Consider the following 16293-nt stretch of genomic DNA (forward strand, 5'->3'; position numbering starts at 1 on the left):
AAGGTCCCGTCACTGTGACGGTAACCCGAAAGGAACATCTGTTCCACTGTTTGTAATTAAAACGTGTAGGAAGGTGCCAGTTCGGAGGTTCCTAACTCCCTCCAAATTGACGAAAAACGTCAAGGGTGCATTACGTCCACCGCACCAACAGTCGACGGAAAATATATCGCGGAAACGTCCCCTTCTCGCATTTCTTTGTCGAATCAAACGTCGTACGATGGGCGCCTTGGCTTGGCTGTGTTGTGTACAGGGTTATTCTAGCAAACGTTACACATTTCGATTGCACTGTAAAAATAGAAGACTAGGTTTGACCCTCGCAAAACTCTGCAGACTTGATAGCCATTTATCTCAAGTTTCATTCTAATTTTTTGTAAGCGCTACGGTCATGTAGGAAGAAAATTAAAAATAAAGCAGAATCTCGCCCCCTGCGTTTTCAATGGTCTATCCCCCACAAACACCTTCAGTTTTTCTTGCATCTCCTTCACATTCGCATCACTTCACACAGGTAGCACTGCCTACAACGATGTGACATGCCGGCTCTGACGTTATGCACCAATCCTCTTGTTCCAGTCTTGTTCTGTATGCTGGTGCCACCTGTGTATGGTGCAATGAAAATGAAGCGCACGCTGCAGAAAATGGCAGCTTTTGAGTGAGATAGGCCATAGAAAATGCACAGAGTGCAATTTTACTCGATTTTTAATTCTTCTTCGACAAGACCCTAATGCTCAGAAAAAAATTCAAACAAAACTTCGGACAAATGGCTACCAGTCTGCAAAGTTTGATGTTGGATAAACCCCGTCTTCTATTTTTACGATGCGATCAAAATGTGTATCGTTTCCGAGACTAACCCTGTAGAGATACACTTGGCCTGTATCCACATTCTGCAGTAGCGGCAGTCCACTGCGAGCATAACAGTACAGGTCAGATTGCAGAGGAGTGCACACAAGAAGCTGGAGCAGTGTTGGGACTGCTTATAATAGTGCTGTAGTGCGATTGTGAAGTCCATCTTTTGTATTATATTGTATCGTTCTACAGTGCTCTTCCTGACAAACACGCGATTTCATGTGGAAACAAAAAAGTTAATTTCCGATAGTTTGTACAAGAAGCCGGTAGATTTAGTATGCCCTGTTTCCCCTGCTCTCGTGCACCCACTTGGTTTTAGTTGTGTATAACTTAAAAGAGGCGAAGTAAGATTGCGTTTTATAACACTGTAAATTATATTTAGCGCTCTGTTGGATATTAGGTCACTGTAAGGTCACGTGGAAGTTATAACTGGTACCTCTACGTAGCTGCAACTTTTTTCCGTTCGGGGTTTGTGTGTTGCCGAAGCGGAACAAAGCATCGTCCCACGTGTGCTGGCTGGTGGGACTACGACCGTCCCACTAAATCCCGCCTAATATTTCCGAACTATCCTGAGTGTGGGCCATGTTGACATTTCTCAGGCAAACATTTTCTCTCTCTCTCTCTTTTCCCCCTTTCACTTTATTCTCACTTCCTCTCAAAGGGGTAGGTGAGGAAGGATACATACAACCATGACGCAGAGAAAGCCACCGATCGTTTCGAGCTGCAGCCCGTCCGAGCGCAACGCCGGCGATAGTTACGCCGCCAACGGCAAGTTACCGCCGGACTACAGCCTGCAGGTGGCGTTTGGAGAGCTGCAGCACCACCTGCGGCAGTCGAGGAGCGAGATCGAGCGGCTCAACCGGCAGCGCGTCAAGCTGGCGGCCGAGGTGGAAGCCAAGAATATCAGCCTCGATTTCCTGCAACAGGAACTAGAGAAAAAAGACAAGGAACGACATGACCTGCAGGTCAAGGTATGTACTTGGCTCACAGAAAAAAACAAACAAAAAAAAAAACCGCCAAAACGTTGCGTGTTTGTTTTATTTTTATTTTTTTCTGAAAGGGGCGATCCGATTTCAGGCGATATTTCAGATCCAATTTCGGGGCTAAGAAAGTGCTCTTTCATGCTTTCTTTCTGGCTGACAGAAAAAAAAAAAAAAAAAGAAAACTCAAAATGTTGCGTTTTTGTTTTTATTTTTATTTTTTCTGAAAGGGGCGATCCAGTTTCAGGCCTGTTCAGAGATCCAATTTCAGGGCTAAGAAAGTGTTCTTTCTTCATGCTTTCTTTTAGAGGTGCTTAAATATTAGACATTTCAAATACAAATCGAATATTTCCTATAATTTGGTTCATATTCCTAATCAAAATTTTGCTATACATGGGGATATCGAATATTGAAACTCGTTCGAATATTGTATCAGCGGACTATTAAAGTTCCACAGATTGTCATTTTCAGCGCCCTGTTTCTTTTTTTTTTTTTTTTTTGTAAGACGGTTAAGCATGTTAGTAAAATGCACCATGAGAAAAAAATTCACCCCACAGTGTCATAATTTTGCAGAAGTGAATTTCAAGTGTGCCGCAAAAGGCAACAGTGTGGGGTAGTGGTGGAGAGCAGTGCCAGGACTACTTACTACTAGGAGTACTAGTACTACTTTCTGACATTGCGCTGATGTTATAATGTCAGCGCTCGCTCATTGATTCATAGAAATGTTGTCTGCTACATGGCTTGTCGTCTGCTACTCAGCTGTTCAGGGCTCTGAAGAAGCACTGCTCCTCACTCAGTCATGATTTCCGAAAATGCATAGTGCCGTATTCTACGACGCATTGTTTATTGCCGTTGCTGGCATTGCAGAAGCGACAGCGGGCACAAAGCAGTGCCAGAGTTGTAGTACCAGCCTTAGCAAGCATTTTTTTTCTTATTATCGTAGGCATTTGCTTTGAAACAGAGGTGGGAGAATTACTTTTATTTTGTAATGCGTTCCTCATTACCTTTTTTAGGTTAGTAATGCATTACTAATGTCATTACTTTCACAAAGTAATGTCATTACTCTGGCAATACGTACTCCCAGAAGTATCTAATAAAGCCCTGCATTATACGTAACAATCACTTCAATATCTCCCCAAATCGGCACAAGTGAATTTGCAAGTGCAAGCCGATATGCATAAAGCATAATTTACGCAGAATTTACAGAGTTCAGAGCAAAGGAGTTGTTGGTGCTCAGTGCAAGACAAACACAGCCAATCGTTTGTTACAGCTGGTAGAGGCTTTTCACTCCCTCACTCCTCCTCTCCACTTTCAATTTTCGCGTTCCTTCTGAATCACGCCAGCCTTCCGAAATGAATGCAGGATTATTGACCTTAATCAACATCTTAACATGAGAGAACTGATGTTCTGAGGCTGGAAAGGCATAGAAAGGACAGATACATACAAAGCCTCAAATTGCCTAAGATTCTTTAAAGGGACTATGAAACGATTTTTTTCTTCGTTTAGTTCGAAAGAAGGCATTTTTCTGAGTCTAGAACCGAAATTTTACTTTCGTAGCGCGAGCGGATTTCTCGGGAGCAAATTTAAACGGAGCGGCGAAGGGAGGACAGCTGGCGCCGCGCCGTGACGAGCTGCCGAGCAGAGACACAACGGGTAACTTGACGCGACCACGGCCGGCTCAGCAACACGTCATCGTGACGTGTTGCCGAGCCGAGGAATCCCGCCAGGAGCATGCGCCGTAGGATCCCGCGTATGCGTTCATCGGGAGTGGAAATCTCCATGACAGCAGCTTTCGCGCGATCGGCAGATTTCGGCAGTGGCGGCAGCCACAGCGCGAGCTCGCGGGATTACTTGCCATTGTGCAACACCGGTGACGTAATGGGGAACCGAAGTGCGGTCCATACGGTTACACCATCGGCAGGGAAATATGCGCGGGAGAGGAGGAACGCGGAAGAGACATTTCCAGCGCGCGCTCCTCGCAGAGTGGAGCGATTTCGTCCGGAAAAATTTGTGGCATATTAGTTTCTCTGCGGGAAGAACAGTTTCCATCGAAAAAAAGTATGGGGGTTCGGGAAATTTCATAGTCCCTTTAAGTTCTCTCGTGTTCAACAGTTGCCGCTTGCGTCGATCCCGTCGTATGAATGTGCGTATGAGTGAGCAAAAATGTCAGAGTGAAAGGAGGTTGAATGAGACAGAGTGGTTGATTTGTCCCTTACAATGGACGCGCCCTTGAAAGTCGCTGGGGAGGCGCGTTAGCTTAGCTCAATTGGTAGAGCCCTGGACTGGTAATCCAGAAGATGTGTGGGTTCGAGTCCTACAGCTGGCTAACCTTTTCAGTGACTTCCGTCTTTCGTCGTTAGCATCCGTAACTTTTTATGAAGTCCACTGCCCTTTCGCTTGTCACGTCAACTGACCCTAAGAGATTTGGGAGATTTTGTCGCAGCATACCCTGGCAGAGGATAGAATTTGTTCATCACTGACCTTAGAAAGAACTCTGCAGGACAATACAGTGAACCCTCGTTATTATGACCATGATCGTTCCCGATAATTTTGGTCATAATGCGGAATTGTCATTAACGGGGGAGATTTGCAGAGGTTTCACTGCGTTGTTTCCCAGGGGTATGGTCGTAAAGCGCGTACGTCAGATTATCAGGGGTCATATTAACGAGGGTTCACTGTATTTCCATGTACGACGTGCAGTAGAGCCCTGCGCGGATGAAATTTTTGGCATCCGACCCGCATCCGCAGCATACGCTACAGATTACATCTGCTGAGCAAAATGCACCATCCACGTCCGATCCGCAAAATCCGCACGTTTCGAAGGACGCGTAAAGACCGTAGGAAACATGTTGGTATAATTTTGGATGCCTCCATGCTGCGATGGAGGGACTCACGACGACAAGCAAAGATAAATCTTTCAACAAACGAGATATGGAGTGAGTGGAATGCTACCTCGCCTGTGCTCGCATGGTTAGAGATGCTCCTCTCCCGTCTTGGCCATGCATGGTCAAAGGTGAGCCAGAGCATACGATCGCTGTCGGCGCGCAATACAAATAAATTGCTGGTCAAAAAATTACAGAACGCATCCGATCCGCTGCTTTCAAATCCGCATCCGACCTCGAGCCATCCGCATCCGACCCGCACACCGCAGGAAGTGCGAAATTTTAATCCGAATCCGCAATTATCTTGCAGATATCCGCTTCCATCCGTGGGTGGTGCAGGGCTCTAACGTGCAGGACCTCTTTGGAGCACTTTTTTTTTACCGTATAACATGCGCGTTATACACCACAAAAAAAATATGGTAATACATAGCCCAGGAGTGTCTTGTGCTGAAACGTTATATCCTTTGCATTTGTTCAGCTCATGCAAAGCACACAGGAGAACGAAGACCTCCAGATGCGTCTTTCAATGGCGGCGGAGAGCAGAGACACGACACTCGGGTACATGACGTACCCGGGACGTCGCCGTTTCTCTCCGGCAGTGTTCAAGCACCAGGTGGAGCTGGGGCAAGGAGATGCTGTGGAGAGCTGGGAAGGGGTGTCGCAGCACCTGCTGTCTCAGATGTACAAGGAGATGACGGAACTGCAGGAACTTGGGAAGAAGCTTGCGCTCGACGGGTATGTCACCTTTCCTAGGGATCGTGTGGTGCAAGAGCGCGGGTGACAAGCATGCTGATTTATGATATGTGAATACAGTCGCCGTCCGATTTTTCGGACTCGGCGGGGATCGCGCAAAAGTCTGAATAATCGAGCGGTCCGAAAAAACAAATTCAAAATAAACTTTACTAAGCCTTAGTAGGCTGGAAAAATTTGTGCTTTCCTAACACGCTTCCAGCTCTGCCTGATAACATCAGCTTCTATTTCCCGAAGCGACATTTCGTCAATGTACACTGTCAGAGGCACCGCCGTCATCAAGTCCGCAAGTCGGCTTCGCCTAACGCATGCGTGCTTTAGGTGAAGCTCGCTTTACAGCGCTGTCGCGCGACTCGCGGGCGGAGAGCACGTGCTGGGCCGTTGGCCAAATCGAAGACGCAAAGGCGCCACGACAGACCTCTTCTACACAGAGGAATGGAAAATGAACAATCATCACTGGCTATTATTTTGCCTCAATATTTTAGTTGGTTGATTTCTTTCGATACGAATTTCGGACGATACCAATATTTTCCGTCACCCCAAGAGAGAAATTCGCTGGTATGGCAAACAGAGTCCTAAATATCGAGCGACGGAGCTGCACGGCGTCCGAAATTTTGGACGCTCTTATACATCAACTCTATGGGACCCGCGGCTGTTCCGCGAACGAGTCCGAATAATCGAGCATGTCCGAAAAATCGGTCGGCGACTGTAATTGTATCCGTCGGCTGTTGTAGCTGAATGGGGGCACCAGAATGGGGGCATCGTGTGGTCCGTAAACCCGTATGGTCTTCCGATCCTGTAAAGGCTCACAATTCACACAATCGCCGATTACTGCGATGCGCAGACTTGAATTGTGTGCTTTTAACAATATTCCACTGTGCCGCCCCCTTGTAGAAGTAGCTGGTAATGGTGAATCAAGGGGCACATTGATCTCTGACCAGTCTCCACTAGTTCAAGCTCAATCGGAACAGTAATTTGCAGAAGAGGGGAACCTGCGCTCATAAACCCGTATGGTCTTCCGATCTTGTGAAACCAGAGCAAATGTGATAAATCACAATTTAAAATTGGATGATCATATTGACATAATATGCAGTAAAGCAAAAAAGAAGTTGTGGACATCGAGAAGAAGGCTGCAGCTTGGCACCGGAGACACCAAATTAACAGCTTACAGTACCTTAATTCGCCCAGTTCCTGAATAGGCTAACATAGTTTGGGACCCTTATACAATGAAATTAAACAATAAACCCGAGCAAATGCAAAGGATGGCAGCAAGATTTATTACGGGAAATTATGGACAGACTGCCTCAGTAACACATATGCTTAAGCAGCTACATTATGGAACCTCTTGCCAAACGACGAAAGGCAGCCAAGCTAAGGTTTTTATCCCTCATCTGCCACAACCAGTTACAAATTAACAGTAGCAAATAGATTACATACATAGACCATCACAGCAAACGAATCAATCACGACAAGAACATCAAGCCGTGCACCTCACACATAGATGTCTTCAAGTATTCACTTTTTTCCTGATTCTATTGATTTGTGCAACAGCCTACCCCGGTCAGTCGCCCGTGTCGACGACGTAAACAACTTTTCCAGTTTGTAATACCCCTGGCACACTTGCACTCTTCAATGATCATTGAAACCAATCGTCACTGAACACGCGCGTGGCGCCACCAAGCGTGTAACGTGTCAACTTCGCAAAAAGCATTGGATCCAATGCTCCCTGAAAGGTTGACACGTTACACCCTAGATGGCGCCACGCGCGTGTTCAATGACGATTGGTTTCAATGATCATTGAAGAGTGCAAGTGTGGCAGGGGTATTACCTAGTGTACTTGACACATTATCTCAAGTACGATTTTGTGGTGCTGCGCTATTTCTTTTGTTGGGTATTTGTTTGCTTATATTTAAGTTATTTTTTTTTGCACTGACCGGCAGCATATCCATCCGCCCCACCTGTAACAGTCCTGAGAAGGACTAACGGTATATCGTAAAATAAATAAATGTAACAACAACAACAATGTTGTCTTTTGTATAGTACACCTCTGGAAGACAGCACGACAACGTCAGATCCGTCACCAAGCAGCAGAGATGTTGTAGAAGCGGAGAATGATGCTGAAGAGGAAGATGAAGATGTAGCACTAGACATAGTGTCCACACTGGCCTCCCAGCTGAAAGCGGTCAAGGACAGGCTCATCGAGCAAAGGAAGTCTCTGCTTGCTGTGACGCAGAACGCTGGTACGGGGTGACCCCCACGTTTCTTTATCGCATACTAAAGCAGCTACAACAATTCTAAATGGGCAGTGAAAGTTCACTGTTTGGCTGCAGTGGGTCGTACAGCAAATACCATCACAAGACCCGAATAAGAGCACCGATAATAGGTAGGGCCTGACTTTTTCGGGTTTTATTTTTGGCCAAATTCGGGGGGTAAATATCGGGTGATATTTTTCATTCGAAAATTCGGGTGTATTCGGGTTAAAACCCGTTACGGCATATTCTGTCATCAGGAATTCGGGTGTATTCGGACGATTTTTTTTGTTTAATAAAAATTTGTCTGAACATGGAACTAATGTTTAGCAATGTTATCAAACTTTATTTTAATGCACGCTTACGAGTGCGCCACGCGACCCGGATGTTTTCGGGTAGATTCGGGTTAAACCCGAATTTTACAGATTTCGTTCGGGGGGTAAATATCGGGCGGATACGGGTTTAGCCCTAAAAAGTCAGGCCCTAATAATAGGCCACCCGTAGCACAAGACAGGGGTGTTTGATATGCATGTACTTGAGTCCCCAGCACTCCTTCCAGTATCCCGTAATACCCCTGGCACATGGGCAGTCTTCAATTATCATCAAAACCAATGGCAATTGAAAATGCGCTTGGCGCCACCAAGTGGGTAACCTGTCAAGCAGCATTAGATGCAACACTGTTCAAGACGTTGACAAGTTACCCGCCTGGTGGCGCTAAGCGCATGTTCAATTGCGATTGGTTTCAATGATAATTGAAGACTGCCTGTGTGACACGGGTATAAGAGTTTGATGTCACTTGGACACGTTGGCAGACGACAGAGGGTGTGCGGTCGGCGAAGCATAGTGCCCGTTGCAGCCGAATTTCAAGTCGTAAATGAGAGCTGAACGATCCCGCTACATTTACAGCAATGCCTGTCGTGGCACTCTTGCGAGGTCACGCGGATTAGCACATCCCCGATTTTTTGGGGGGGAGGGAGCTTTTTAAAAATTAAATTGCGCAGTGACGAAAATAGTTTGCTTAGTCGCTTTTGATAGGCCGCTCGAGGAATTGAGGAGGGTTTCAAGCAGTCGTGAATGCCATTTTCCCGCTTTATTAACGGGACGGTCACATTCGTTCCCGTCGGGTTTGAAGTTATAGTGTCAGTTTATTCCTAGACCCTGAAGTTTTCGGGTTTTATATTTTTCCAAATTCGGGGGTAGAAATCGGGTCAATAAATTAATGTTGAAAATTCATGCAAATTCGGGCAGAAAAATTACCATCAGACTGAGTTCGGGGAGAAATCGGGCATTATTGTAGAATAAACGTTCACTGTACCGTTTATGCAGAGTGCCAGAAGTAAGGGGCAGTCTCGTATTTTGTGAGAAACTAGTATGTCGACGCCTTGAGTTGCCTAGCCTAGGTGCAGTTTTGCAGGTAGAAATCGGGTTTAACCCTAGATAGGTGAACCTCAATTCGGGGTGCAATTTTGGGGAAAAATTGGGTTTAACCCTAAAACACCAGGGTCTATTTATTCCTCGTTGACCACTGACCATGGTACCAAAAATCCCGCGCGAAATAGTGGCACAGTTTGACTGTTCCCGTATTTACTCCCATATTTCCAATGTTGCTCCATGTATTGAACGCACCCCCTTAATCGCGCAGTGTTTTTGGGTTTGTGTGTCTTACAAGCGAGTAAATACAGTAGAACCGAACCTTGCTTTTGCGTAGTCGCGTAGGAGCAGCAAATTCGTTCGATGTATCCAAATCTCGTATGAACAGAAAAAAAGACTGAAAATAGCTGATATTGCCGCTATATTACGAAGGAAACTGTGTGCCGTGCTGTAGCAAAAAAAATAACCTGACTCAGAACCGCAGGGAAGCACTGCACATAGCATATTAAATTGACATAATCTGTTATAGTTTGTTGTGTAGTCACAATGGCATTGCACACGACAGTCTGGCACACCTTGTCGAGACAACTAGGCTGTTTACACACGTCGTCGAATGATGTTGTCATCGAAAAGTTTGGCGGCCTCCAATCATCAAAACACACTGCATTTACTTGCAAATGTCTGTACACGTTCTCGTCCACACGATGCCTTGCATCTTTCGGGAGCGTCTCCGACAACCCGTCCTCCCGTATGATGGGTGTGAAACTGTCCTATGCAAAGCAGGAACACAGGTATATTCCTTCCTCCAGGTGTAGTTACGTATCGGGACCATTCTTTTCCAAAAATCGGCGAAAGCGCTCGGAAGGTAAATATTGCGTAGAAGTGAAAGAAGGTCATATACTGAATCTAAAAATGTAAGAATTATGAAATTCTGTCGACTAGAACTTTTTTTATACGCATTTCAACAACCCCATCTGATGCGCTTCTAGCGCAGGAGAAACACGGGAATGCTAAGCCTAACGGATTCGAAACTTTCCACCTTGCAAGAGGTAGGGTCATTGAATTGGGCTAAGTCACCTCTATATAGTGGGGTTGGGTCAGTTTGGGTTTGACAGATTGGGCACCCCCCCCCCCCATTCATTGTGCGCAAGTAATTAATTCGTAAATGATGACAATAGCAAACTGAAAACGAAATGCGAAGAGCAGTAAAGAGAGCTCCATACTACGGCGGTTCGTCCTTTAGGAAGATTCCCTGACGTCACCCAGCATTGTCGTCTGCTTTGGATCCTGCACTCTTTCTCCCTTGCCGGATTATTCTTTCAGCGCCCTCTCGCTTCATAGAGGCGAAGCGCTCACTCTGCAATAATTCGTTCGAGTAAAATTCGCGCTTTTTTTTTTGCCGGGATGCTTCGTGCACACGTTCCCGACATACCAAAGGTTACGGACACACCACAACCCACGTGGTGATGTTGTTGCGGAGTTCCGGCTTTAAGTTCTCCTTTCTGCAGGTGAAGTTTCCCAAAAAGCACGGAGCACATCAGGAAGGGGAGCCCTCTCTCCTGCCAAAGACGACTGCACTCGCAGCAGGCTTCCGCTGCCGAACCGACGGCTGTCCAGACATTCCGCGGACGTTCCACACCCTCCTGGGCGACCGTCAACAAAGGCGGAGAGTATTCAATGTGCGACTAAGCCTCGGCCACAGCACCTGCCTCAGGAACGGAGGAAAGACCACGTCTGTCCCATATGCGAAACTTGCTTCCCTGCCACGATCGCTCAGGAAGAGTTTGAAAATCACGTGCTTCAGCACTTGGCAGTGTGAGCTAAGAAAAGCCTACATGACCACACGCTCTTAAAAATGAACTTCACCTCATAGCACGCTCCTAGCCAACCATCATCTTGAATGATATCGTTACGTCCGCTGATTCGTTGAAAATGGGAGGCGTACGCCTTTTTCCCGATTTTCAACGCTTCCCCATTTTCAACAAATCGGGGAAGATAACGATATCATTCGAGATGATGATTGGCTGGGAGCGTGTTATTGCAGGGAAGTTCATTTCTAAGAGTGCATTGACGGGTGTATAGATTGTAATTGTGGTCGAATACGATCATCAATAACTGTTCGGGTTAGGGAACCCGTATCAACGAATGCTGTGGCAGAAGGGAGAAAAAAGGAATTTGGGACCATTTGTCATTTGTAGATTGCAAATCAACAGCCCAATATTTTGCTGCATATATTAGCCTCAGTAACTTAATAATAATTTGTACGGTATGGTTTCTGCATGGGAATATCTTGTACATACGTTTATATTTTGACAGATATAGGGTTTCGGGTTGTTGCGCGCTACTTTTATGCTGCCCAGAGAGGTTGGTTTACGTTAAGTGTGCACACAGTATTATTATTATTAGACGTAATATATTTTCTACAAGCACACAACATCTTGTTAGATCATGTGACAAATAAATAAGAGTGGAAGGTTCAGTAGAGTGTAGTTGATATGTCACACAGTTTGTGAACACTGCACCAGACAACAAATAACTTGAGAGAACAGGGTGATCTCATTTCGGTTCATGTAAGGCAGTCCCCTACGGTTCTTCGATTTTCGTGGTTAGATTTTTATGTGGAAGCACCACCCCTGTGATGAACAGTAGCACTGGTTCATTGATTTTCATGGATTTTCGTTGATTGATTGATTTCCTTGATTTTCATGGTAACACCTCATTGATTTTCATGGTTATTTTATGTGAAAGCATCGCCCCTGTGATGAACAGTAGCACAGGTTCATTGATTTTCATGGATTTACGTTGATTGATTGATTCATTGATTGATTTTCATTGATTTCCTTGATTTTCATGGTAACACCTTATTGATTTTCGTTATTTTTTAAGTGAAAGCTTCACCCCTGTGATGAACAGTAGCACTGGTCTTGAGCTTCTGATAGCAGCAGCAGTGGTCAAAAAAAAAAAAAAAAAAGAACGTGCACCATGTGAGTGTCAGCAATGTGCCGAGCAGTGCTGCCCTAGCGTCTCATTTGCTTTACGTAGAAGGAAAAAGATGTAAGACGTTTTTTGTGCGTTCTACGCATACAGGACTGAAACATTATCGCTAAAATGATTGCGTGTTCCGTGCCACAGTATTTATAAAAATGGCAAAAACTGCCTTTAGCGCAGTTTTGCTCAAACTTCCCAGCCTCGTTTCAAGAACGAAATACATCTCATGTTAATTAGTTTTTCATCGAACGAAAGCATATTTATAGCCCTTTCAAATGATGCATTTTGTGAGGCTGTACATACTATACTATGCTGAGATACTAGGAGATACTGGGATATAAGGAGATACTATATTAGCTAGAACTACGCATGGTACGAGAAAATGAAGCAAAGTTTGTTAGCCGGTTCCTGGTAAACACCACATGGAATTGTAATGACGAAATTTGTATTTGTTCGTTGTTATATATCCTTTCTAATAACACAAATTTCGTACTCGCTAAAATACAGAACCGACTTTCCAGACGAACGTCGGCACAGTTCCCCCTGAAGTCGGCCCAGGACTCGTACTAACCCCCCCCCCTGTCCCCCACTCCTTCCTGCTGCCCTCTCTCCATCTGTCCTTATCTGTACGCCGCTCATAGCCACCCAAGCAACACAACGTCTTGGCCCAATATTGAACCAATGTTGGCAATGTCGACCCAATATTGAACCAAGATTGGACCAATATTGGGACAAGATGTCATGCTGCTTGAGCACAGTTGCTTCGCGGCGCTAACACGAAAGTAAAAAAAAAGTACAGAACCCAGATTATAGGGTGGGGATCCAACACCGGTTTTGCAATGGACCCCCGTCGCTCGACCGTCGCCTCACAGAGACACGTGGGAAAACGTGAAGTGCACGTCGGTGTGATTGTTCCATTCGCCGATCTTTGCACAAGACAAAATGGCCGTGGGTATCTCTCTCCCACCAGGGGGCATTAGAGTTCGGTGGGTTGACCGTCGCACTATCGCGTGACGTTCCTCTGTGTCGGTGACCAACCTGATGATTTATCTGATCTTTTTTTCTCTCTCTCTCTCGCTTAACTTGTAGTGCATTGGTGTCCAGACTCTAAACACTCGCAGGCTGCATTCCAAAACAAAACTGTACAGTAGGAGTTGGTCACGTGACCGAAAGATGGTATGCTATCCTCAAGTTAGTTGTGGAACGAGTACGAGCCTCGACATTGTGACAGCAGACGACGATTTGGGCCTCAGAACACCGGAAACTCTGGCCGCTGCTTCGCTTCGCTGTGACAATGATTGACTTTGTGGTTTGCATGTTAGCTAGGGTTGCCACCTTTTGTAGTGAAAAATACCGGCTGAGGGAGAGGGGGTTGGAATAGAGGGAAAGGAGGAAATGCTCGTGGGAAAGTGGGTGAGGGGTGGACGAGCACACAGAGAGAGAGAGAGAGAGAAAGTGTGACCGTGCTCGCTCAAGATAATACGAGGAAACATACATTCCTGTGTTTGGTTGGATCACTGATGCTAGAAATTGCTCTAAGCAGGCATGAATGCTACACTGGATCGTATTGGAGCAATCAGACTGGACTGCCACTTACTTTGGAAAACGCATTGACGCAGACAGACCCCTTTTTTGCACGCAGAGATCTCATGGAGGTTGTATGTGTCCTAAGTTCATGTTGGTACCAACAGCTTTGCAGAACCGCTGCTCTTGTCCCCTCCGAACACACGGCTTAATGAATAACAATGAATAATAATAATAACTAAGAAAACGACTGGTAACTGTGGAGTTGGGTCTTCAAGCTTCATATTTATTCAAGGTATAGTAGAATGTTGAAGGGAAAACCCCATAAAAGCCCCTAGGAAAGGTCTTGGGTCACAAATACCTGCAAAAGGCTGCCGGTACCACCTTCGTACCGGCAGAGCGAGCCAATAACCGGCCGTGCCGGTATAACACCGGCCTGGTGGCAACCTATGTGTAGCTCTAAACCGCATAGAAGCAGTGTTTGATCCTCACATGAAACGATCTGGTGTGTGTTGTATGTATAAAACTGTGCGTGCTGTTCCGAAGAGAACATGAACTTGCAAAATACACGCTGCAATTTTTGGGCGTCCTCCACAACGCAGCAGAGACTAGCAGCAGCAAAAGCAGACAGCTCTGATGTCATTACTCTTAGCTACGTGATCCTCTAGCTCCATCTGATGGGGAGCAGCGAGGATCAATCCACTGCCCTTGGGTAGAGGACCCGTTTTAGGGACGCAATGTGCCAGAAAAACTCTAATAATCATCATCATCATCATTCTGGAACGCGAAGAGTAGCTACACCTACTCTCGAGTCGACTTGGTTGACTTCTTGAACGCAGCTTCTTCTGTTTAGGGTGACTCGCGTAATCCGCAAAAAAGCCACGTTGAGTAGTGTAGACAAAGTCAGGCCAAAGCCATGGACATAGTATAAAGTCGGGATATAGCTTCGGGATGGTAAAGCACAGGAAAGAGGCAAGTGACGAACATGACAGGACAAGCACATGTCCTGATGTGTTCTATCCTTGTGTCTAGTCTTTCCTACACTTTACCGTCCCCAGAGCTACGTAGTACAGTGCAGGACTAAAGTTTACGGAACACACTTTGGCACGTTCCTTCCTCACATTTCCGGTAAAAAACAAAACAGAGTCAAGTGTGGTAAGGGTTGTCCTGCTATGAGTTGAGTGTGGTATGAATTGTCCCGGTATGAGTTGGGTTGGTAAGAGCTGTCTTTTATGTCTGGTATGAGTTGTCTCAGTATGAGCTGGGGTAGAGCCGCATTGACACCCCATCGACACCCCATCAGCGAACGGGATAGTGTGGACTTACGGACATGTGCCTGGATAACCCAGTCACCCGTGCGCAAGTCCGAATCTTTCGAAAAGAGGCCTTCGTACGTTGATGAAAGGGTGGTGTTGGTGTACGGTCAGTGTCAGTAGTAGTAGTCAGAGTCAGTAGTAATCGGCCATAGTACAATGGTAGCACTCATGACCCACAGTCAGGGGAATGTGGGCATAATTCTCGCCCAAGAACTTGCTGAACTTTCTGTCGCGTGCCCTGCTTGAGGTTTAAAGGAGTACAGAGGGCCATCCAAAAGAAAATTAAGACGTCTGATGGAAGTGTGTGTGTCATTTAACTGAATAGCGTGAAGGCTTTGATGTGCGCAATTTGTTTCACAGAAAAAACTCGCATAAACATAGCTCCGCGCGTTCACCCTCAAGTGGCTACTCCAGTTATAACGAGGATGAGAAGGTGTGATGCCGCATTACCGATGACTTTATAAGGAGAACTCGTTCTGGTTTGCCGGTCAGTGGGGGTCAGCACCTTGTCCCTTTGCCGCTGTAAACCGGTTTTACTAGTTCTCCCGGAGAATTGGGGATAGAAGGAGCGGCTGAATCATTACCGAGACAGGAGAAAGGCTTTTTCGGAACCCCGAAGAGGCGAGTAGCAGACGACAGCGGAGTAGCAGAAGACATTTCTCTAGACCAATCAGCGAGCGTTCTCCTTATAGCGTCAGCGCGAGGTTCCAGGCAGATCACAGGTGGTACTGCTCTTCACCACCGTTGCGCACGGTCGCTTTTTGCGGCGTAATTTAAATTCAATTTCCGCGATAATTATGGCTCTGTAGTGCGAATTACTTCGCATGGTGCATCTTACTGGCCTACTTAACAGTTTTAGGAAGAAAACTGGGTGTTTAAAATGACTTCTGCGCTACTGTAAAGCCTTCGAGTCTCCTTTGTAAACACGTAAAATATCCAGTCTAGTCACAGAACTCTGGATAACATGCACACACAGAAATTACATGCTGCATAATTGAAACTATCATTTATTCAATATACATAATGAATAGAACGTTGCATCCAATGCTTTTGTGAGCATCATTTGCTTCCAACGTCAAATGTATTTACATTGCGCTACATGCAACAAAGTATCATATTATTGCTATATTACAGCAAGACAGGAAAATCAATGCGAGAGACCACGCGCAATTTCGCTTTTTTTCTTTCAAGACCTGCCTCAACAAAACATGCTACGTTAACGCAACATCACTACAAGTTAAAGGTACACATTGTATCTGCTGAATCTTAAACACAACGTGCATGTTTTGTTACAAAGTACACTTTTTCCACAACACAGGTCCTGGCAGGCATCCGTTGGCTCTACAATTGGTTATATATAATTAGGGCCCTGTATTTTAGGGTATAAAGC

At 45.7% G+C, this 16293-nt stretch overlaps 1 protein-coding gene and 1 non-coding gene across 5 annotated transcripts in view; both read left to right on the forward strand.

Moving 5' to 3' along the window:
* LOC135386304 (uncharacterized) overlaps positions 1-11554 on the forward strand; it is a 114816-nt gene extending 103262 nt beyond the window's left edge. For all 4 annotated transcript variants that reach the window (XM_064616136.1, XM_064616135.1, XM_064616134.1 and 1 more), the window contains 4 exons: positions 1505-1814; positions 5184-5440; positions 7496-7695; positions 10584-11554. In XM_064616136.1, coding sequence (XP_064472206.1) covers positions 1533-1814; positions 5184-5440; positions 7496-7695; positions 10584-10894 — 1050 coding nt within the window. In that variant the 5' untranslated portion in view covers positions 1505-1532 and the 3' untranslated portion in view covers positions 10895-11554. The remainder of the gene's footprint in view (positions 1-1504; positions 1815-5183; positions 5441-7495; positions 7696-10583) is intronic.
* Positions 4075-4149, forward strand: Trnat-ggu (transfer RNA threonine (anticodon GGU)). The gene has a single exon. It is a non-coding gene; the product is annotated as a tRNA-Thr (tRNA).
* Positions 11555-16293: the final 4739 nt, after the last annotated feature.

The sequence above is a fragment of the Ornithodoros turicata genome, chromosome 2 (assembly GCF_037126465.1).
Source record: "Ornithodoros turicata isolate Travis chromosome 2, ASM3712646v1, whole genome shotgun sequence".
Classification (NCBI taxonomy): domain Eukaryota; kingdom Metazoa; phylum Arthropoda; class Arachnida; order Ixodida; family Argasidae; genus Ornithodoros; species Ornithodoros turicata.